The sequence below is a fragment of the Pangasianodon hypophthalmus genome, chromosome 9 (assembly GCF_027358585.1).
Source record: "Pangasianodon hypophthalmus isolate fPanHyp1 chromosome 9, fPanHyp1.pri, whole genome shotgun sequence".
In the NCBI taxonomy this organism is placed as follows: Eukaryota; Metazoa; Chordata; class Actinopteri; order Siluriformes; family Pangasiidae; genus Pangasianodon; species Pangasianodon hypophthalmus.
In genome coordinates, this window is record NC_069718.1 from 6,410,059 (window position 1) to 6,433,634 (window position 23,576).

Here is a 23,576-nt window from a genome sequence, read left to right on the forward strand (position 1 = left end):
CTTTAATATCAACACTGTACTATAAATTAAACCCCATCCAAGCCTGCACTCTTCTGCTTTACTATAATAAATCACATACTCTGTGCATAATAGTGGAGTCTGTTCAGTGGGATTTGGTGTGTTTAGGCACCTTACAGCCTGTAGGATGAGATGAAGAAGGCGATATGGTCGTCAACATCCCTTGCCACCTTCTGAGCTTTTTCAGCAAGCATTCAGTGAGCTCTGTCTACAGAGTAACAGGAACCTCCATCATGGAGCCAGCACACACATTATGAGAACTCAAAAAATAGCAAGTATAACAAGTTAGCTTGGAGCCAGCAGCAAAATTAAGACTTTTCAGCCAAAAAGACACTGGAAGGATCTAAAAGTATGCAATTTTGTTCTCAGATTTTCCATAAAGTGGTGTAAAGCTGGCTATAGAAATGGATGTTTCTGTGTTTGTTTTAATGTATTCTCAGGCATGTACATGTAAAGCCTGATTTATGTTCTTTAAAGGCTTATGATCTTTGGAAAAGTACTGGTCAACCCAGTTCAGATTCTCTCTGGTTAGCCTGACTGGTAGTTTTCATTAGTCGATGTGGCTAAGAACAGCCTACTTTCAAAACATTTGACTAACATTTTAAAGACTACAGATGTTTTGTGAGATGGCTGTAAAAATGGGGCTACAACAAAAACAGACCAGCTTGCATCTACCAGGAAACACCATGACTAAGTGGAGAGCGGGAATTTGTGTGTTCAAAACTTCAAAAACAACTTCAAAAACTTCAAAAACACTGGATAATACATGTAGACCTTGTAGCTTGGCTCAGATATGCTTATTGTTGTTTTCAAAAGTTTGAACTGGAAAAATATTGCACAGGGGTGAGTATTGTAATGCCAAGTGACTTGAAAGATTCTTATGGACATTCAACAGCCTTTGAGTGGAGCATCTAAGGCTGAGACTGGGCAGGTAGCAGTCTTAGCTAGCAGCCTGTTTTTCTTTTTTTGCTTCTAACAAAATTTTGACCAATCCTGCCAGCACCCAGAGGTATATTTTTTTGTTTATGAACACAATATTTTCTTAACTTAGTTGGTTCTATTTTCCAAACATGTAGGTCTAACTCTTCATTTACAATAGTAAGTGGCAAGACACTCGTTTTGCTTGTAGTTTCTCTTTTGAGGGCATGTAGCTTCTGCTTAACTGGGAACTAACTGGGGCTCCCAAGTGGCACAACAGGAAAGCATTCTTCCTTCTATCGCCTGGTAATTGGGATATTCAAATCCCAATGAAGTTACAGCCATCCATGGAGAGAAGTCCAAGAAAGCAAAATTGGCTCTGCTCTCTGGATGGGAGGAATGCTGTTACTGCCTCTGTCCTGTCAATCAGAATGGCAATTGTGGACATCTGTGAACTCATGTATGTATAAGAGAGCAGATAGTGCTTGATTCTGAGCGTGTCATGCCGCCCTGTGTCACAGAATGAGCAGCAGTTTGAAAAAAATGTGGTTGGCTACTGTTTGAAGTACCCAACATACCCTCTCGTTTGCTGACAGGCTACAGGAAATGTCTGTGGTCATTTGCTATGAGAGTCAATAGGGTTCATCCAGAGTGAGATAAAATGTCAAACTCTCTAGTGAGAACTAGAAACATACCAAGAAGGCACGTTCACCTACTACTGCTACCTGTTTACTTTTATGGCCCATTGTTTGATGGACGGCCTGCAAATAGCTAAGAATCAGCTACTGTTTTGGAAAGTTCATTTCTGTAGCACTTCTGCAAATACTAAGTACACACATACAGAGGGACTGAACAAACAGAAAGAAAACAGCAAGCCTGTGTGCCAATCATAAACTGGGCAGAACTGCTTTCTTACAGAGTCTCTTTTCACTCTCGACTCCAAAACTAACATTCCATCATGCACTGGCCATCTGAGAGCCCACAGCCAGGCAGCAAGCAAATGAGAAACTTAGAAAGAGATTGTATGAGTGTGTTAAAGCATGAATCTACAGAGAAGTGATCATGGGGAACAGGGGAATTGGGACATGGGCTTTTGGAGTATTTGGTCTCAAGATTGGATTTCACAGGTCTGGTCCAGAGGTTGGAGGATTGTGTAGATTTCATAATTTAGCTGCAATTAGCACTTCTGATGGTCTGGTGAGCAGGGAGAGCTGGCAGTGATTTACCAGCTTAGCTTCATTTCCCGCCAAAGCCATTGGGACCACAGAGAAAGTGACACACTTCCTGATTGCTCCTCTTCTTATCTGGCGCCAAAAATTATCCCAAATCATTATTACAGCATCAAGAAGAGTTTTGGAAAAACTGCTGATGTAATCAAGCTACATAGCATTATCAACAATATCAGAACAGAGATCAACATTAATCTATGAAGGATTATGAGATACTCAAGATAATACTGTGTAAAATCTGTAATGGTCTTATAAACTGTAGCTTTCTTTTCAACTGAGGAAGAAAGACTTGAACAAATGTTCCCCTTACTGCAAGTGTAGTCAATCAGCCAAAGCATATTTGGTGTCCTAAGTTTGTTTCTTTAATGTTGCTATAATGTAAATGTAGCTAACAATGTGTGGAAGCTTGTAGCCTCCAGTTTAGTATCACTAATAAAGTATCACTGAAACTCACTGCATGTAAGCTTTGCTGTATTCAGTAAATTATTTAGGAAAACATTTTTATGCAAATTAGTAGTAGGGCCACAGAAATATCATGCATGCCTAAAAAACATATTTAAAACAATCAAAAACACTTTTTCCTAGGAGTATAATACAGGTCAGTCACCAAATTCTACAACATAGACCTGGCAGTTGCTTTTAATACTGTAAATCACCAGCTCCTCCTCTTCACTCTTGCTAATTTGGCATCTGGGGGCTACTTTACGACTTAGTTGATGATATCTACATGATCTATCCTATCACATACAGTAGCATTGACAGGTTTGGTTGTATCACAGGCTCATTACATCACAGCCTTACTATGAGAGTTCCCCAGGGGTCTGTTCTTGGTCCATTTGTATTCTTCCCAAGTCCTTAACCAGTGGGTTCAATGATCAGATCATATGGATTCTCCTACCCTTGTTATGCTGATGACACAAAATGTCATTTCTTTATTCACCTCCAAGTCTCTCTGAAGATATCTGACCACTTTTCTGATCTCTTTTCCTGAATGAGGAGTCACAATCTGAAGCTTGACAAAACAGAGCAGATCTACCTTCCAGCGAAGAACTTCCCTATACTGGACCTCACTATCAAAACCCTCACAGTCCATCCAGCACACATGGCAAAGAATCTTGGTGTGAATTTAGAAAGCTGACTGAACTTTTCTGATCATATCGACCAACATATTCTGCATTTACATTTACAGAATCTTATCCAGAGTGACTTACAGAAGTGTTATGTAGTCTCCATCAAAAACACATCCTCATGCTAATACAAACAGGCCAGGGTCTAAGAATACCATCAAACTAAATCCTTGTTAGAGGGGAATTAGTACAACTAGTACAGCAAAAAAATAAAAATACAAGTCAAGTTTTTTTTTATTAGTGCCCTAGTGTTTGGTAAATAGACAGGGGAAAGTTAATTTTACCACCATGGATGCTTTTATCTTGAGGGATGTGGGTCAAGTCGAGCCATGCTAGAGGCTTGTAGGGAACCTGGTACTGAAAGGAGGTTGATAAGTACCTTCAAGTAGTTAGGGGTCAATTTTTGGCTTTGTAGGCAACCATCAGTTTTTAAAATCTGATGCGGACAGCTACAGGAAGGCAGTGTAGGGATTATAGCAATCGAGTGATGTAAGAGAACTTGAGGAGATTAAGAACAGTCATGCAGCTGCATTATGGATCAGTCACAGGGGTCGGATGGTGCGCAAGGGCAGACCTGCTGGGAGCAAGTTGCAGTATGACAAGGGACTAAACAAGCAGCTGAGTGGCCTCTGTGAATAGAAATGGCTGGATCCTCCTGATGCTGTAAAAGAGAAACCTGCAAGACCAAATCAGGTTAGCAGTATGAGGAAAGGACAATCGGGTGTCCAGAACTACCCCAAGGTTGTGTGTGGTATCAGATCTTGTGGTCCGAAAGTTCTCCTGACTACAGAAACTTAAATTCTCAGACAAGTTCTAGTTCTTTTCAGCAAATCTTCTTGCAAAACTCTCCCTTCTGGTCCCCCTTCATATATCTACATAGACATTCATATATATATCTCCGCTACAAAGCATTCAGAATTCTTCTGCTCACCTGGTTCACAACCTCTTCAAGCTCTCTCATGTGTCCTCCCTTTTGTAACACACTAGCACTTTTGCCTGTCAGCATTAGTTCTTTTTTCAGTTTATAAATTCTTACAGATTCTCTAGGTACTTTATATTGCTGCAGCTTCAGCTGTTTGTGCGTTTTCTAAGTTGCTCTGGATAACAGCATCTGCCAAATGACTAAACATAAATGTAAATCAATTCATCACTGTGACGCAGCAAGCCAGGCTTTACTGTCTTTTCCTCCATGTATGTTGTGTGTAATCAATCAGACTCCTAAATTCAGCAGTAAAAACAAACCAGATCCAGACGTAACCGCATAACTCACGATCATTGAGACTATCGGGAGACTCTTTAGTCTCTTTCATAGAGAAAAACTTAATAATTCAGCCACTGTAACCTTCCAGTGTTTGTGCTTAATCACTAATCCAGACATTTCAGAACTTAACACCAGCTCTGATATGTGTGTTAAATCTGGCTCTTTGTGGACTTTGTCTCACTCATGAGTAATGGGGAAACCAGAGCGGGATTTACTGACATATTCAGAGGTGATGTCATCGAGTCACGGTCCAGACTTCTGCCGTTCTTTGATTTAATGAGGAATTCCTCATGCACTCCAGCTAAAGGTAAAACAATATGAGGACATCAGAGATGTGGAAAATAGGAGAATTTTTTTTTCTACACAAAAGCACATTTTGTTTTCAGTCTGTTAACAAAGCAATCCATTTATCCAATTAAAAGAATTTGGGATGTGGAAGAGGTTAGAGGGTATGTGTTGAGATCTCCATCATTGGAGACACTTCAAAGACTTTTATTCACTGAACTGTCTCTCTTCAGGTGGAGACCATCAAAACATTTCAACCTTGGTTTCATTATGGTGAAAAATAGCACGAGCAGGAATGCTGTTTTGCCCCAAACGTGCACTTGAAGTCACCCAGAAAGCTTCACAGTTCAGTGGTAAAGGCTTTCCAAAGCCTCAGGAGGTGCTGTATCTACACACACACACACACACACACACGCTCATGCCTTCTCCATCTCCATACTCACAGGTGAAGAAGCAAAAATGACAGACAGTCCAAAGGTCTGACCTCACCGAATAATAACAGGCCTTCAGCTGTTTGCACAGTGAAGCAGAGGAGCACAAAACCCTGCACCGAGGCCATGTGAGAGAGAATCGTCTCCATTATGACCCTCTCTGAGTGCAATAAACCCGCCTGCTGTACAAACAGGACCTTCCACAGGCCTGTAATAAAGCGAGATGCTCTTTTATCCTTCATCCACATAGAGTTCTGGCACGTTATATGTCAACAGTGTTTGAGGTAATAAATGACACATGTTATCCGGAGGAGACGAGAAACAGCAAGACTACTTTAGAGACACATCCTAAAGCTTCTAAACTGCCCTTGAGATCAGCCATCATGCTCAAAGGCTGTCTGGAAATCAATCTATAGTGCAATGATAGCATTTCAGACCCACTGAAAACCATTAATGTTTGCATTCATGTCAGAATTTTAAAAAATCATAATTAAAAGGAAAATCATATTTAAAGTATTGTCCACATGTAGTCAGTCAGGTGCTACAAGGGTAATGCAGCTAACAATTAATGGAAGTCTCTCACCCAAAGTCTCTTCAGTGATGTCACACACACATGCTGATGTGGTTTATGACACTTACTGTCATCTGCAAACAAGAACAAAACTTCCACATATAGGTAAACACTGAAACATTATGGGGGCAGCCATCTTGGACAACTGGAATGACATTTTACTAAGTCCCTTACTTAGTACTTTAGTAAGCCCCGCCTCCCAAAGTTTGAATGCAGAATCTATAGCTGAAGGTTATTATATAATGTGGAAATGATGTGACGTGAGTCATATCTACATGCAAGATTGAGCCTCGTATCAGGTTTTCTGCTCCTGTGGATCGTCCCACATGGGCACTCTAAAGATCTGAACTTCCAAAAAATAGTTTAAGTCTCACCCATGCTTGAGTGGATAATCTCACCTGGATACTGTAGATTTGTACCTAACAGCTGATGACGTAATCATAAAGACTGTCCTGTGCTCATCTGCTCATACAGCTGAGATTTATAATTCCACTATCTGCCACCCAGTAGAGGATGAGTTTCATTTTGAGTACTTTCTAGATTTCTTCCTCTTGTCATCTCGGGGAGTTTTTCCTTGCCACTGTCATCTCTGGCTTGTTCATTAGGGATCTAAATCTACTACTAAAGCTTCTTTGTGACAATGTCTATTGTTAAAAGCGCTATACAAATCAAATTTAACTGAAGATCAATTCTACCTCATAGCATGGAGGGGCTCAATTTGAACTTAAAGTCTACAGGAGTTCCCCAGAGGTCAGTTTCAGGTCCATTTTTGATCAAAGTAATGCTGATGATGATCAATTTCAGGAAGAAGACTACAGATCTTGATATTGCCTTTTGAAATGAAGATTTATTTAGTAGAAGACAGCTTTTATCATCATGTATACAAGTACAGTACAGTGAAATTCTTTTCTTCACATATCCTAGCTTGTTAGGAGGCTGGAGTTACAGGCTCAATGGCAAGGTTGGGATTTGAACTCGCATCTATCTGATCGGTAGCCCAGGATCTTAACCACTGAGTCTCCACTACCTCAAATAGGGTATACACCATTCCCAGAAGTACTGCATACCATTTAAATGCATGGAATTGACAATACGAGCCTTTATTCCAGGATTGTTCAACTGGCCATCCACAGTCCAGAGGCAGACACAGCAAAGTATTTCAGAGAACTGAAAAGAAAAAAATACTTTAGCAGAGATAATAAACATATAAAAATATATGCCGACTTTAATTTTCTAAACATGAACCATCACGGCTTCTATAACAGGTCCACTGTTGGTTTATCCAATCACATTCATTTATGTAAATTATTTAGCTGAAGGCAGCTCATTGGACCGGAGACTAGCTGCAAGGCGAGACACATTAGCTCAGAAAGGAGAGAGCTTTCCCAGACTTTATAAACTTAACTCATTATATGAATTGTCAAAAAAAAAGAAGAAGTTTAAAAAAACACAATGCAATCAGTGTTTGAAGAAGAATGGACAAAGAAGTATTCATTTATTCTCAGTTTCCTGTTCAAAACTGATGCATCTCACCTGTTCAGAGTCTGTGCCTCTAGTCAAAAGTGGTAACATGAAGCACCACTATGCAACATACATAAGCACTAGGAATAGTCTTATTTATAGCCATAAACTAATCATTAATGGTTAAGCATTAAAAGGTAAGTGTTGTTCATTCAGTCATGTTAGTTGCTTATCCGGGCCTTTGTAAGTAAGAAATTTTATGTAACTGGAATTTTATAGAAAATCCTGATCCATTTCATTCCAATTTAATATATATATATTAAACTGACAAGAAAAGATGTTCCATTTGATCTTAGCAACTACACTGAGAAGTGTTTACGAAAATATCTGAGACAGACTTCCATTATGTGTTCCATTATTTTTAAAATAAGGAAGCAAATGTCAGACACTAAACATGTCTTTTGTCTGAACGACTTCATTTAAGGCAAAGAATGCAAAGCTGCGTTTAGTTGCAAACAGCACCACCCCCCCAAGGCCTAACAAGAGAGTTGGCGTACATTTACATTTACATTAAGTAGCAGAAGATCCTGGCAAGCCCACTGCATCCTTATTATGGCCATTTCACTGATTTCTTCCTGTGTAAATACACTTGAGCTTAATCACTGTGTAAAATAAAGTGTGATTGAGAAACAGAGTGAAAAAAAAAGGAGTATTGAGTCATTAAAGTGAAGTCTTAGACATGATCAGAAACACTCCCCAGCTGGGCCTGATGCACTACCACACTGGAACTAAATGTAGAATAATTCCACATTGAAAGGCTCTTATTTTCTCCACTTAGTCACGCATGGAAATGGAAACAACTCTCTTTCCACACACGAAACTCCAGGACTTGGCAACCGGCTGCACTCTCAGGCCTTGAAAAATCAGGTTCACACGATTCATCTTATGCCAGGCTTATTAAGAGCTCCAAACAACTTAATCCACACACACACACACACACACACACTTATTCAGTTTCTTTTCACATATATATTTCAATTAGTGTGCCGTGTTTCACACAGCTGTATCACAGGAGCTGGGCTTAGAGTTTAAAGCTAAAATGTTTTCCTTCCTCTTAAATAGTTTGTTACTAATGCCACTCTTGGCAAGACTTGAAATGTATATAAATAACTCTATACTTATCTACACTTTTGTGTGTTCTTTCCTCTAGCCAGTGATGGATGTACAGATTGCATAAAGATGGTGTATTGTATGGCAGCTTCTGTTTTCTTTTCTGGATGAATTCAAGTTTAAAATGGTTTTCTGAATCAGCATGGTCAGAATGAATTTCACTTTAATTTAAATGAGCTTAAATACAATCCCAAATTTCGTAATATTTCATATATTCAAAGGCAAAACTGCTGAATATTTCAATATTATTTTCTCATGTTGTACCCTTATCCATCTAACATATTGTTTATACTTAAACTAAAAACGACTGACTTTTTTAAATTATGTATTGTTTAAAAAAAAGTTGCTAACAGTTTGAAAGTGTAAATGTTCAGAAGGAGCAAAAGAAAGAAAGAAAGAAAGAAAGAAAGAAAGAAAAGGATAAGCAAACAATATATACAAATAAATAAATAAATAAAGCTACTGACAGTTTGAAAGTGTAAATTTTCAGAAAGAAAGAAAGAAACAGAGACAGAGAGAGAGAGAGAGAGAGAGAGAAAGTGGAATGTGCTTCTTGTGAGGAGAATATCTGCTCGTTGGCCAGATGTTAATTCAGATTTATGAATATTCTGGTGATATATTTCAAACATTAAACATTATTAATTTTATTTAAGCCAAATCCAGACAGTGTAGGTTGCAATGTAGCGCTGTTCCATATAAGCTCTTCCATATAAGCTGTTAAGTATGAGCTGTTCTGTATAAGCTATTCAATGTGAGCTGTTCAGTAAAAACTGTTCAGTATGAGCTGTTCTGTATAAGCTATTCAGTAAGAGCTGTTCTGAATGAGCTGTTCAGTATGAGTTGTTCAGTATGAGCTGTTCTAGATGAGCTGTTCTGTATGAGCTGTTCTGTATGAGCTTTCAGTAAGAGCTATTCAGTAAAAACTGTTCAGTATAAGCTATTCAATATGAGCTGTTCAGTAAGAGCTATTCAGTAAGAGCTGTTCTGAATGAGCTGTTCAGTATGAGTTGTTCTGTATGAGCTGTTCTAGATGAGCTGTTCTGTATGAGCTGTTCTGTATGAGCTTTCAGTAAGAGCTATTCAGTAAGAGCTGTTCAGTATGAGCTATTCAGAAAGAGCTGTTCAGTATGAGCTGTTCTGTATAAGCTATTCAGTAAGAGCTGTTCTGAATGAGCTGTTCAGTATGAGTTGTTCAGTATAAGCTGTTCTAGATGAGCTGTTCTGTATGAGCTGTTCTGTATGAGCTTTCAGTAAGAGTTATTCAGTAAAAACTGTTCAGTATAAGCTATTCAATATGAGCTGTTCGGTAAGAGCTATTCAGTAAGAGCTGTTCTGAATGAGCTGTTCAGTATGAGTTGTTCAGTATGAGCTGTTCTAGATGAGCTGTTCTGTATGAGCTGTTCTGTATGAGCTTTCAGTAAGAGCTGTTCAGTATAAGCTGTTCTGTATAAGCTATTCAGTAAAAACTGTTCAGTATAAGCTATTCAATGTGAGCTGTTCAGTAAGAGCTATTCAGTAAGAGCTGTTCTGAATGAGCTGTTCAGTGTGAGTTGTTCAGTATAAGCTATACAGTATGAGCTGTTCTATATGAGCTCTTTCAGTAAAAACTGTTCAGTATGAGCTTTTCAGTATTTGCTGTTCAGTAAGAGCTCTTTCAGTAAAAACTGTTCAGTATGAGCTGTTCAGTATGAGCTGTTCAGTATGAAACCCTGGGTTGGAGCGCTCAGTGGCTGAATGTGTTTAAATCTCATAGATTTTTGAGTCCAGTCCCAATGAGGAAAAGGTGCAGGTCCAGGTCCAGGGTCAGTGTGTTTGTGAGCGCAGGCCCACATCCGCACCTATCACACATTTCCTGATCCAGGCCAGAGTGAACCACAGAGAGAAACACCAGGAGTGTTAGCATTAGCACTCGTCTCGGAATCCAGTGTCTGCACAAATAGCTCTTAGTAAACGTTCTGTCTGCTCGGAGTTGAAGAACTTGGCTGCTACATGAACAAGCTCAGATTCTGTTTCTTACGTTGATTATTTTTGACTGAATGCTGGCTTGACACTTTGAGCCTTTCAGCCATTTTATTTTATTCTGGGAGCTCAAGTCGAGTCGAGCTCCCCTGAGAACCCTGAAATTTCCTGATAATCGGACGAGATGATGGACAGCCCTATAGTTCAGTTCTGGTGCAGTTTCATTAATTTTCGGTTAAAATTGTAAATGTGTAATGTCTAGCCTTTAAGCTTATAAATTATCTCCACAGCCAGAAGATATTTTGTGACATCCCTAACTGAGCTCCTACACAACACTCCCCCAAATCAGATTTCTTTTTTTTTTAAAACAGAAGTACTGAGAAAGACGTTTTTTTTTTTAATGGAAGGCAAATGACACTCAAATACCAGGCTATATAATCAGAATCACAGTTTAGAGTTCAGAGATACTTTAACTGTTTAGTAAACTTAAAGTCACAGCCTTACATCTGAATGTTACAAAAACACAGACTCTGGAGATCTCCATCTTCTACTCCTTAGAATTTTCCTCCCCACTGTACTGTTCCACTCCCTCAGTATTTTTTTTAACTTTTCTGTTTTTTTCTGTTTCCTGTTTTGCAATCAGTGTGTTGTTTTTTAAAATTGTGATGGCATATCTTTCACACATATGTAATATTTTTTCCTCTCCTTTTTTAAAAATTTCTCTTTTTTGTTCCACTTTTCTTTTTTAAATACTTTTTGTCTTCATTTTTTTTTCTCTTCATCTCTCCCACTCTTTGACTTTAACAACCATAATATTATAAAATTATTGTAATATTACTAACAATTTTTTTTTTTTTTAATCAGAAGCTTCAACCATCTCCTTTAAATCAAAACATGTCCATTATGGTATCTCATTAGGTCAAATCTGTAAAATATAATCAAGGCACAGCTTCAATGCCCTGAAGTCTGAACATCCTTCTTTTTGGTCAGTATAGTTAGAAATTTGTCTCCTCTCAGCAGTAACACTTAAAGATTATATCACAGTTTCAGTCTTATTGAGTGAACAGAAGGTTTAACAGGAGGTTTTCAATATAAATAGTAACTTGAATAAGTTTATAAACCAACACAGAGCAGCAGATTCCTTTAGCTTTCTTCTGCACTGTAGTTTTTATTAAAGCTCATGTAAAGCAACAGCACCACCTAGTGGTAGAGTGTATTACACACAAGTCTAACAGACAGATTTGGATTTAAAAAGTGATAAAGGCTCAGCAGTCCCTGGTCCTGCATGAGGCACTCTCACACTCTCACACACACACAGTCACACACACTTTCTCAACCAGCTGTAACTGATGTGTGTTAGAGTAAATAACCTATGCCACAATCACGATTTATTTATTTATTTATGCATTCATTTTCAAATCTTTACTTGCATTTTTGTTGTTGTTGTTTTAAATGCTTTTATAATATTTTTTAATATTGGCAAATTTTGTACTCCAAGCTTTGTGAGTATGTACCGTATATATTGTACTATTGTTTGGACTGGGATACTATTGGAAAAAAGTTGCAGTAGCAGGCTTTTTTTTTTTTTTTTTACACTTTTGCAGGCAGATATGAAGCTCGACAGACAGGGATGAATTAATGTGGGAGTGTGTGTGTGTACGTGGTGTGTATACAACACCTGGTGCAGGTTGCAGTTATGAGCTGCATCATCAGAACACCACTGTATGTCAGGTATAACGGTGTTGCTATAAAGTGGCTGGTAATATGAAAAGCATCTCCGAACGCAAACTCCATCCTCAGATTTGGGTTCTTGGTTCATAGGAGTGGAAATCAACGCGGTCTCCTGCTTAGTTCATCTGCCTTAAGGTTTGAAATGTCGAGATGCTTTTCAGCTCACCACAGTTGTAAAGGGTGGTTATTTGAGTTACTGTGGGCTTCCTGTCAGCTCGCACTAGTCTGGCCTCTGAACTCTCTCATTAACAAGGCGTTTGCAAACCACAGAACTGGATGTTTTTTGTTTTTCGCACTGGTGTAAACTCTAGAGACTGTCGCTTGTGAAAATCCCAGAGGTTTTACACTCAGCCCCTCTCGCACCAACAATCACATTTCCTCCCCTCATTCTGAAGCTCAAGATTTTATGCATTGCGCTGTTGCTACATGATTGGCTGCCTGGATAATTTCACATATTTACAATATATTTTTTGTGAATCCATTTGTTTCTGTAAAGCTGCTTTGTGACATTGTTTAAAAGCGCTATACAAATAAAATTGAATTGAATAATGCCATTAATGAGCAGGTGTACAGGTGTTCCTAATAAAGAGGTCAGTGAATGTACATTAATAATAACATGCAACTTTTTTTTTTTTTTAAATATCAGACTTTTATTAGTGAACTGCTTTTGTTTTTTTTAAAGCTCTCTTTGCTACAGAACACTTGCACATCAGTAAGATTCATACTGTAGCAGAGAATTAATACACTGAAATTCTGCACTGGTTTTTATGCTCTATTTGTCCACGTTATGAATTAATCCGGTTTATTATTCACCACCAATGACCACGTTAGTACTCGGCTGAGCGCTCTGGATTAAAAGCAACGATCCGTGTACAGAACATCAGACAGAGCGCTGGAGAGAGAGGACATGAACACGAGAGCGGCGGAGGCGGAGATGGAGGAGGAGCTACTCAGAATTACAGCTCTGTGGGTCAATGACGGCATGCAGGAAGAGACAAAGAGTGTGTGTGCGCAAATATACGTGACATGTAGTGTGTGTAGGTTTTATAAATCAGTAAGGGATTGATTGAGGTGGGTTTCATCCTGTCATCACTACTCGTGACTTCCTGTGTGTGTGTGTTACCCTGGTCTGGTTGTTTGGAGTGTGTAGATCAGTGTGTAGATCAGTGTGTGTGTGTGTGTGTGTGTGTGTGTGTGTGTGTGTGTGTGTGTGTGTGTGTGTGTGTGTGTGTGTGTTCAGGCAGCGAGTGGCCCCAGGCTGAGCTCTACGTGGTGTGTGAGCCAGATGAGCTCTACGGCGGGTTCTCCTTCCTCGCTCGGCCTGATGGGAGCCGCCAGGTTGCGGAAGTCGTGGCGCATCTTGAAGGATACGGTAACGTCGCCGTCCTCGCGCTGAGGGATCACTTTGATGAAGAAACCGATCTTGTTGGACTTCCTGAAGGCCACCACACTGTGGAGAGGAGAGAGAGAGAGAGAGAGAGAGAGAGAGAGAGAGAGAGAGAGAGAGAGAGAGAGAGAGAGAGAGAAAGCCCTTAATTACTTTTGCACAGAGTCATTATGTTTTTTTGGTCTTTTTTTTAACTTTCTATCTTGGTTTCTATTTCTATTTTAGAGAGAGAGAGAGAGGGAGGCCACCTAGGATCCTGGTGGGGGTGAGGCTTTGTGAACATGGGTGGGAATGTGGGGAGTGGAGTAAAACATAATAATAATTTAAAATTAAAAAAAAAAAAAAAAAAATCATTCAAATGCTGAACCCACCTAACTGTTAGAGACTTAATCTTTGGCTAAGAAAAGAAAAAGAGGGGGAAAAAAAAAAAAAAACTGATCGTTCCTAATGTACCGTTAAGGACTGACATAGCTCTATCTAGACCAGCTGAGTGTTTTACATTGAATAAATATTTTAAACTCTGTCGTCTTACTCCGGGTCGTCCTGGAAGTCCTGCGGCTCGGCCAGCTCGTCATACTCCGCCGCTGCATCTTTCCCTGCCAGAACCAGCTCCTTCGCCGGCACTAACACCTACACACACACACACACACACACACACACACACGTGCGGTTAGCGCATGACCTGACACTATTCATCACACATATTCAACAAAAACACAAACCCTGTCTTTATGTACTATATTTATACATAACCACAACTAGCTTTCTAATTTCATCAACACAATCATTTAAATCCTGAGCGATTAAACAGGGCTGGATGATGTGACGGTATAATATTGATATCGTGATAAATCATGTCACAGTATGCCTTTCTGAGATACTGTAGGTCTTATTTTTGTAGCCATTACATTGTATTACATTATATTGCCAGCATTTCTTTAGTAAACCTACATATCGTGAGACAAATCGTGTATCGTATAAATCCCTTGTCGTATTGCCCAACCCTACAAATAAACCCATATTACCATTCCAATAAAGTTGATTCTATTTTATCATCATTATTATTATTATTCCACTAACAGCATTGAGGTAATCAGAGCCGAGATGAGGTGTGCGTGTGCGTGTGTGTGTGTGTGCGTGTGTGTGTGTGTACCTTAGCTGTGCTGTTGATGTCGTCAGGATCTCCTTCCTCACAGGTGAACAGGCTGACGTGAGTGATGCTCTCCACTGGGTTAGTCAGGGTCAGCAGCACCTGAGACTCCTGTCAGCAACAACAACAACAAATACAGTTCAGCGACAGGAAAGACAGCCAAATATCTCAAATATCATGATTATACTATGAAAGACTTTAAATTTAATCACAATTCTTTACTGAAGTCTAAAATCACACACCCATAATGTGATTATTATTGTATTCAACATCCTTTACACACATTAGAATGAAGAGTTTAAGACAGTATTAGCCAATAATGTCCAAAAAAAGTAAAAAATAAAAGACGTTAGACAAACATCTGTACATAATTTTAAAAAGCACACACACACACACACACACACACATATATATATATATATATATATATATATATATATATATATATATATATATATATATATATATATATATATATATATATATATATATATATATATATATATATATATACACACACACACACACAACACAGTTTTTATGATTTTTTTGGCTTCTGGCCTTCATCCGTCACTAAGCGGCGGGGCAAGAAAGTGCTTGGCACCCTTAATCGCTGCTCGCAGGTATATTATTATTATTATCATTATTATTATTATTAGTGCTACTCATATTACACCCCTATTTGATTTTTATTATCTGTCACTTTTTAATTTAATTTAATTGTTCAGTAAAGGAAATGAATGATCCTGTATGGCCCTAATCCAGGTTTATAGCATACTGAGGCCAGTTGCCTGGAGCAGGAGGAACACTCGCCTTCGTGTGACGCAGGTTTGGAATGGACATGATCCTCACTTCAGGGATGTAGCTCCTGTACACACACAAACAAATCATCATCATCAGCAGCAGCAGCATCAGCAGCATCAGCAGCATCAGTCAGAGGAGAAACGTCTGTATGAAAACAAGCAGCTGTGTGTGTGTGTGTGTGTGTGTGTGTGTGTGTGTGTGTGTGTGGAGGAGATGCTGTGGTGTACTCACACGGCCACCAGCTGGATCTTAAACTTGATGGAGGTCGGGTTGAACTCGGGTTTGCTCAGGTTGTGCTCACATTTCTGACAAAAAAAAGTACAACAGTTAACTGAACTGTGTAAATCTGCATGTCATCATGGTCGTGTGTGTGTGTGTGTGTGTGTGTGTGTGTTAGATACGGACCCTGCAGCGCAGCGAGCGTTTCATCAGCAGGTGCTTGTGTTTGGGGTGGAGCTGAGACGCTCCTGCAGGCTGGAAGTCGGGCTGAAGCAACCTCTGGCGAAGCGTCGTCACTGCATCAACACACGTGTATTATAAGTATTATAAGTATTATAAGTTTAATACAAGCTGCAGGAGCTGCTGTGTAAGAAATAAAACACCGTGTTGTGCGGTTACAAGAAAATAATCAACATCGGGGTGGTGTGATGAAGCCGAGTTACTCTCAGCTCCCCGAAGTGGATTACTTTCCTATAACAGAATGCCCTGAAGTGTTTTATTTCTTACACCACAGCAATTTAACATAAAAATACCCTGAATTTTTTTGTTTTGTTTATTAAATGGCATATTTTTTATCCATTTATAGTTACATTTAATGTTGTGAAATGTTCAAAAAACAAGTTCTTATTACTGCTTATTTTATAACAGCCAATTCAGTCTGACTTTACTCTCATCTACAGCATAGTACGGTTCAATTCTCGAATCTGATTGGTCAGAAGCCACACGGCTCAAACAGTCGTCCCAGCTGTAACATGAACTATAGGTTAATATTAATGCGCTCATTCTAATACGCTATCGTTTCTATAGTAACAGCACATTCACAGGGACTTGGTGAACTGCTCCATTTAAATTTGGAGGTATGGTGAACTGCTCCATTTAAATTTGTCCTTTATGTGGTGTGTTATGTTTTTTGTTAGGAGACGTTTATGGAGTATTTATGGAAGTCTCGGTTGTAAGCGCTTTGTAACAGTCACGGTGGTTTGTAAAGTTTCCCAGAACAGCAAAGTCTTCAGGACAGAAGAGTTTACGCTTTCTGGTTTCTTGGTACAATGACAAGCTGTGGTTTTTGAGAGAGAGATAGAGAGTGAGAGAGAGAGAGAGAGAGAGAGAGAGAGACAAAGGCACTGGTGAGGGAATTACTGTTTATAGCTGCTATAACATAACCGATAACAGGAACCAACTTGTCTCTTGGACGTTCCACAACACTAAACAGAACTATAAACCATTTAAATGCACGATGTGTCTTTCATTAATAAATGAAACATCATAATCTTTGCCAAATCACTGCAGTATAAGTGGAATATCACACTCCAGACCCTGCAGTTATACAGAAATAATGCACTTCATGGTGGCGTATGTATTTTTGTTTAACAGCATGGTATGTCGTGTTATTCCTTACATAACCAACCAGATTACAATAAGCAGATACTAAACAGCGTGAACGTGTGTGTGTGAGACGCACCTTCAGTCAGATTAACAGGCCGTGTGTAATAGTCTTCAGGCAGAGGCTCCACCTCATCCAGTGCCTGAGCAGGTTCAATACTGACCTCCTTCTGCTCCTCGCCTTCCTTCAGACTGCAGCAGGACACACACACACACACACACACACACACACGTATACACACACCCTTAATAAACAACACATATACAACAACACAGTCACAGCTGAGGGAAAAGCTAAAGATCTTAATCATAGATGAGAAACAAGTCAATAAGTGTAGAGTTAGGAGTACCCAATAAACTTGTGTGTGTGTGTGTGTGTGTGTGTGTGTGTGTGTGTGTGTGTGAGCAAAGGTTATTAAAATTCAGTGCTGAAAATGCATCATCTCTCACAAACCCTCTTTAACGCTGATAAACTGCTGCATATCCGAAATACATGTCTCTAGTTTCTCTGACCACATGATCACATGACCAGACACACCCGCTGCTTCTTATTCATCAAAGTTGCACAAAAACCCATGAACCTTTAAAACGTCAGACGAAATCAAAACCTGCGCTTATCTGATAACGAATAGCTTCAGCTACGTTGAAACAAGCCCCGCCCACCAATCCGTCATTTGCATATCATATACATATAATTATAAAAACGGATTAATGCAAGGGTTCTCAACTTTTTTTTTTCCTTTAACTCTAAAATGAACTTCACAAACCTCTTAGGAAAATATAATTTAAATACGTAGTTATTTTTTTTGGCTATTTTTTGCAGCCAAAGAGCTTTTTATTCCTGAACTTTCCTCCAACAGAAAGCATTAGGTCCAAATTCACATTATCTACAATTCAACTTTTTTTTTTTGATGTTTGGATTAAAACCAATTCAATTCAAGTGGCCAGTTGGAAAAAGTTAATAACAATAAGAACTCTAATAAATAATATAATAATTATGATTTATTCTTTCCAGGACTGGAGTTTAGGGATGATGATGAATACTCACGAGAGGCCGTAGAGGGCGCTGATGGGAGCTCCAGATCTCTGCCTCTGAAGCCGGGTACCCAGGCCGTACTTCTCCTTTACACACAACCAACAAACCACCATCAGAGCAAACTAATCACTCACAGCACTGTTACCACTCAGTAAGAAAAAAAATTTAATCTGGTGAACAACAAATTTAAAAAAAGCAGCAAAACAAGACGTGTTTAGTGTCTAATGTTTTCTTCTGTTGTTTTGCACTGACACTAACAAGCTGTGGAACTCTACAGCCTTCAGTTTAGCGCTTACTATATAATAATTTAACACATAAATACCATCCGTACATGTGCAGTTTACTAAAATATAAGGGCAAGTCTGTGTTAAAAAGTTACTAAATGATCATCTGAAGCACTTTGCAACCTTTAAACTTTAGGCCACGCCTCCTAACGCTGAAAAAGAACGTGATTTGGGAAAATGCTACGACTGTTTTAGATCCATGATGACCTTTCGTCCAGTTTTTTGCACAATTAGGGGGAAAATGGTTCTAAGTTACAGGGTCTTGGTTTCCAAAAGGCGGTTTCTCTAAAGAAAGGAATGTTAAACATGATGTTTTTAAAGAACAGACAAACCAAAGAACCCTGACGCAGTACTAGACAAAGTTCATAAAAATAAAATTCATTTTATTCCACCGAGAAAGTAAGAGCTCCAATGCTCATCTTTATCCTGAAAATTGCCCTTATTAGTCGACTAAGCCCTTCTATCTTATCACACCGAGTTCCTTTCAGATCTCCGTCTCACACAGCGTGATCTTATATCCTAAAGGTTGTTATTTAAAGTGTCATGTGACTGCAGAAGCGCCTGAGCAGCGTACAGTGCATGCTGAACCGAAAGAGAGAACGAGCACCAAGACTGAAAGACCTCTTTTCTCTTTTAACTCCAAACAGCGAGCGCGTGCACAGTGTTCGAGTCGGAGTTGTGAAGAAGTGCCACTCACCACCACGTGAATAGTGTGTTGCTGGGGAAGGGGAGGAGGAGGAGGAGGAGGAGGTGGTGGAGATGCGAACCAAAAGATCAGCGTGCACAAGCAAAGAAGGACAGGAGACAAGAGAAAAGAAGCAGGTGAAACTTCAGCACAAGCAGCAACATGGGAGACTCATTTAATCCCTGTAATTAAAATCAAGCTGGAGATTAACAGGGTTAGAAATTAACATGAAGAGCAGATTATATTACAAATCATATGTAAATGCAGGTTAATTTCAGACCCTGCTTTAACAGTCAGAGCCATAATAATAATAATAATAATAATAATAATAATAATAATAATAATAATGTCAGCCATGTGATTTAACCCTTTCATGCGTAGTGTCCACGCTCATGGACAGTCAATTTAAAGAAAATATAAGATGTAAATCACCTCCAAATCACTTGAGAGCATTATTCTAAATTAACGTAAACCTCTGGAGCGCTTTAGACTGTTTTGTTGTTCTCAAACTTTCTACATAAAATTTAAAAAATAAATAAATAACAGAAAAAAAACAGTAAATTTTTTTTTTTTTTGCCAGACTCAACTAAAAACTATTTTTGTTTGTTTGTTTGTTTTTTTTTTTAAAGGAGTGTTTTTCAGAACTGTGTAAATTCTGTATATTCAAAAACAATATTTTCTAAATATTTACATATTTTCAAACTGACTGTTCAAATTTTATTTATTTATTTATTTATTTTCATTTCAGGCACACAGTTTTAGCCATTTATACTCATGGATTTATTTTAAACCTATTTAATTTTTAAAATTTGATATTTATACAGAATCAAAACTCATAACTCATGCAATTTTAATAAAAAAAAAAAAAAGAAAATCTAAAGAATCTGGATATGCGTATAAATAACTTCCGCATGAAAGGGTTGTATCTTGTTAGCATGCACAGTGTCTGATTTTAGTATCGCAAAAAAGATCACATTTAAGCAATTTCACATAAAAACATCAAAACAGAAAGAACTGTGAATACTGGAGGTGACATTTTAGGAGTTAGTCACTGGAAATTACCTAGAAAGTCAGTTTAAACTTTTATTTAATTATTTATTTATTGGGGGGGGGGGGGGGGGGGGGGGGGGGGGGATTAGTATACAGATGATTAAAGACTGATAATGTTTAAAAAAAAAAAAAAGGGAGAGAAAAAAGAAAAAAAAAAAAAAACTACAGCACTGGTTTTACTGCATTTAAAAACCTCAGCTGAAAATCCCACTAAAAAATTTAACAATTAAATGTTTTTGTGTCATAAAATATAAGAGCCAATCGTGTTCCAGTATGCAAATTCGGGGCCATGAATGAAATGTTTACCAGGAAACAGGGGGCGGGGCTTAAACTGTAAATGCCATGTCAAGCAATGTATTGCTAATTGAAACAAATTTAGGGTGACCAAAAAAAACCCCACAAAGAATAGCAGATGATTACTGACACGAAGTGTGTGTTATTGCATGAGTGTGTGTGTGAGTGTGTGTGTGTGTGTGTGTACCGAGAAGGCCTGAGGCATGAACGGACGTCTTCGGGCCAGCTTCTTCCTGTCTCTCTCCAGCTTCTCTCTCTGGGCCAGTTGTTGATAATACTCGATCAGTTTATTAATCTGCGGAGGCGACGTGCACAGAGACACAGACGACGCTTCAGTCAACAAAAAAAACATAAATAATGTATAAATATATATAAAGATATTCTCACTGCTGCTGGAGTCACTTACCCTCTGAGTGTGAGGATTCTCCGGTTCCTGCCATCCTCCACTGGCTACAACACACACACACACACACACACACACACACACACACACACACACACACACACACTTTATGGCATACAGGATGAATAAAACTTTCAAGTTAATAAACTGATAAAGCTAATTAAATCCAAGAGAACACTGATTTTAACAAGCGGTGCGTCCGGTCTTCACGCTAACAGGAGACGTGTCGCTAACTCTTCTAGCTGCATTCACTCACCAGAGACACAAACGATCTCCGTTACTTCCTTCTCAGCTTTATTTACGTAACGTCTCTACACACGTTTAACGAGAGGTCAGATGCACTATACGGAAGTCTGTGGACACCTGACCATCACACGTGACGTCACGCAGGAGAAGAGCAGCTCCTCACCCACAGACTTGTCCGCCATGCCGACGTCGCGCGAGGTCCAGCGGCAGAAGCCACAGGCGAGGTAATAAGCCTTCTTCATGGTGGTCTTGGACGGATCGTCGGGCAGCGGCGCAGGGATGTTAGTGGCCCGTGTGGAGAGAGTGTGCATGCAGCACGGGCAGTCGAAACAGTTTGCACATCTGGAAGTTTAAAAAAAAATAAATAAATAAAAAAACAGAACAGCTGTTAGGAGTGGCTCAGGTATTCATCAACATGCACGTGTGTGTGTTCGTGCTGCATCCGTTCCTTTAGCGTTTAACTGTCGCAGTGAAACACTAATCCATCTAATCCTAATCCTGATCCTGATCCTGATCAGTTAGTAATCAGACATCGGCTGTTGAAATGGCTGTGATGCTCCTCCTCCGTCACATCATCATCAAAACAGAGAAGATCAGAGCAGAAGTGAGTGAATGAATAAGTGATTATTTCCTCACTGATGTTGGCATGAACAGTTTTACCTCACGTGAGGAAAAATTTCACATCTTCAGCTCATAAATCTGTAAAATCTGGCAGTAATGTTGTTTTTCCGTCAGTAGATTAGGTTATAAACGTAGAGGAGTTTCACTTTGGGGGGAAATTTGTGTAAAATTGAAACATATTTCATTTCAGGGAAATCTGCAGCTTTCAGAACCATCAGCTAAAAAGCAAAAACGTCCACATTTGAGCGTGTGAAGAGTTTTCTTAGGCTTCCACACATAGAACACGATGCTTTACTGCTCTGGGTTTATAAAGTTTCACTGTAATAGATAGATAGATAGATAGATAGATAGATGAATGAATGTTTGAATATCAGTTTACCGGTTCTTCTTGAGCTTCGCCTCGGCTGATGGCATGCTCTCCAGACAACTGGGACAGTAATGAGAGTCAACCTGAAATCACACACACACACAAGTACACACACACACACACACACACACACAAAAATAAGTGCACACACACACAAAAAAAAATAAAATACACACACATACACACAAACAAGTACGCACAGACACAGAAAAATACACACACACACAAACAAAAAACACACACACATACACACAAACAAGTACACACAGACACAGAAAAATACACACACACACAAACAAAAAATACACACTGAACGTTAGTTAAACACTAATGAACAGCACATCAACAACTAAAATTAATATTTAATAGCTAAAATAAGTCATAATATGGCTCTGAGATTATTACTTTAATAACTGACAATTACATTTATTATTATTATTATTATTGTTGTTGTTGTTGTTGTTCAGACTGTGAGTGAATTAGCCGGGTGTGGTGATGCTTAGCCACATCACTAGCTAGCTATCCGGCTAGCTAACAAGCTAAAGGTGCTTGAATAAATATGACATACAATGTATCCGACTATTTTCCAAACTAAATGTGATTTTTATCATCTAAAAACGACAAAATGACACAAAAATTGGCAATCTTTTTTTCTCTAAATATGTCAATTTCGTCAACAACCATCAGGCTAGCTAGTCTAATGAACGCCCCTTTACGGAACAGCACAACTGACACCTGAGGCGACCAATAGAATCGTGAGATTCCGTCACTACGCGTGACTGACACGTCACGTAGCCAATCGCATGTCAGGACAGATTGTAAAGTGGGCGGGCAAATCACATGTTAGATGATCTTATTCACCCAGGCGTCGGGTTTTTTTTTTTGTGTGTGTGAGGAAAAAAACAACAGATTGAGATACTCACTTCATGTGACACGCACTCGAGAGAGCGCAGCTCGCTGCAGTATCGGCAGAAATAGAGCTGAGAGAGCGGAGCGCGGATCTTCTTCTCTCCGCGCACCAGATAAACCACTCTGTCGGGCTGCAGCAGAGACGCCATGTCTGAACGATGACGCCTGTCTCTTCTCGCCGCGTTATTTTTCCCACCCGTATTCCGACAAGCCCCGCCTCCTGCCTTGCGATTGGCTACTCCTTCTTACTGACAAGCGGTTTGTTGAATGGGCTTGGACTAGAGAGATAAAACCAGCCAATCAGAGCAGAGGAGGCGGGGCTTCTGGACGTTCTACACTTGACTCAATACCGCCTCCTGCTGACATTAGAGCAGGAGAGGAAGAAGTGAAGTTGTTTTGTTCTGCACATTTACACTGAGCTGCCATTTTAGCAGCTAAAACTACAATACAGGTCATTTTGTAGGACAAAAATAAGCCCAGAGGTTGTTATTTTCAGTGTTTCCGCCTCTTCCTCTTCCCCGTCCATCAGTTGAACAGAAATAAAGCCATTGCTTTTCCACAGAACTCTCCTCTCTGC

The 23,576-nt window shown here is 39.2% G+C and overlaps 2 protein-coding genes across 3 annotated transcripts in view; one reads left to right on the top strand and one right to left on the bottom strand.

Moving 5' to 3' along the window:
• gpx3 (glutathione peroxidase 3) overlaps positions 1-23,576 on the top strand; it is an 86,316-nt gene that overhangs the window by 50,944 nt on the left and 11,796 nt on the right. The gene's annotated exons all lie outside the window — the stretch shown is intronic.
• dctn4 (dynactin 4) lies at positions 12,785-23,192 on the bottom strand. Of its 2 annotated transcripts, XM_034307712.2 has the most exons (14): positions 23,014-23,192; positions 22,103-22,173; positions 21,266-21,444; positions 20,860-20,903; positions 20,641-20,748; positions 19,122-19,142; positions 18,153-18,226; positions 17,184-17,296; positions 15,908-16,017; positions 15,734-15,807; positions 15,512-15,566; positions 14,702-14,809; positions 14,081-14,178; positions 12,785-13,611 (listed from the first exon to the last, which is right to left on the bottom strand). In XM_034307712.2, the coding sequence occupies exons 1-14, from the start codon at positions 23,146-23,148 to the stop codon at positions 13,398-13,400; spliced, it is 1,404 nt and encodes a 467-aa protein (XP_034163603.1). In that variant the 5' UTR covers positions 23,149-23,192; the 3' UTR covers positions 12,785-13,397. The 2 variants fall into 2 exon arrangements, with proteins under 2 accessions (XP_034163603.1, XP_034163604.1); XM_034307713.2 differs by lacking the exon at positions 19,122-19,142.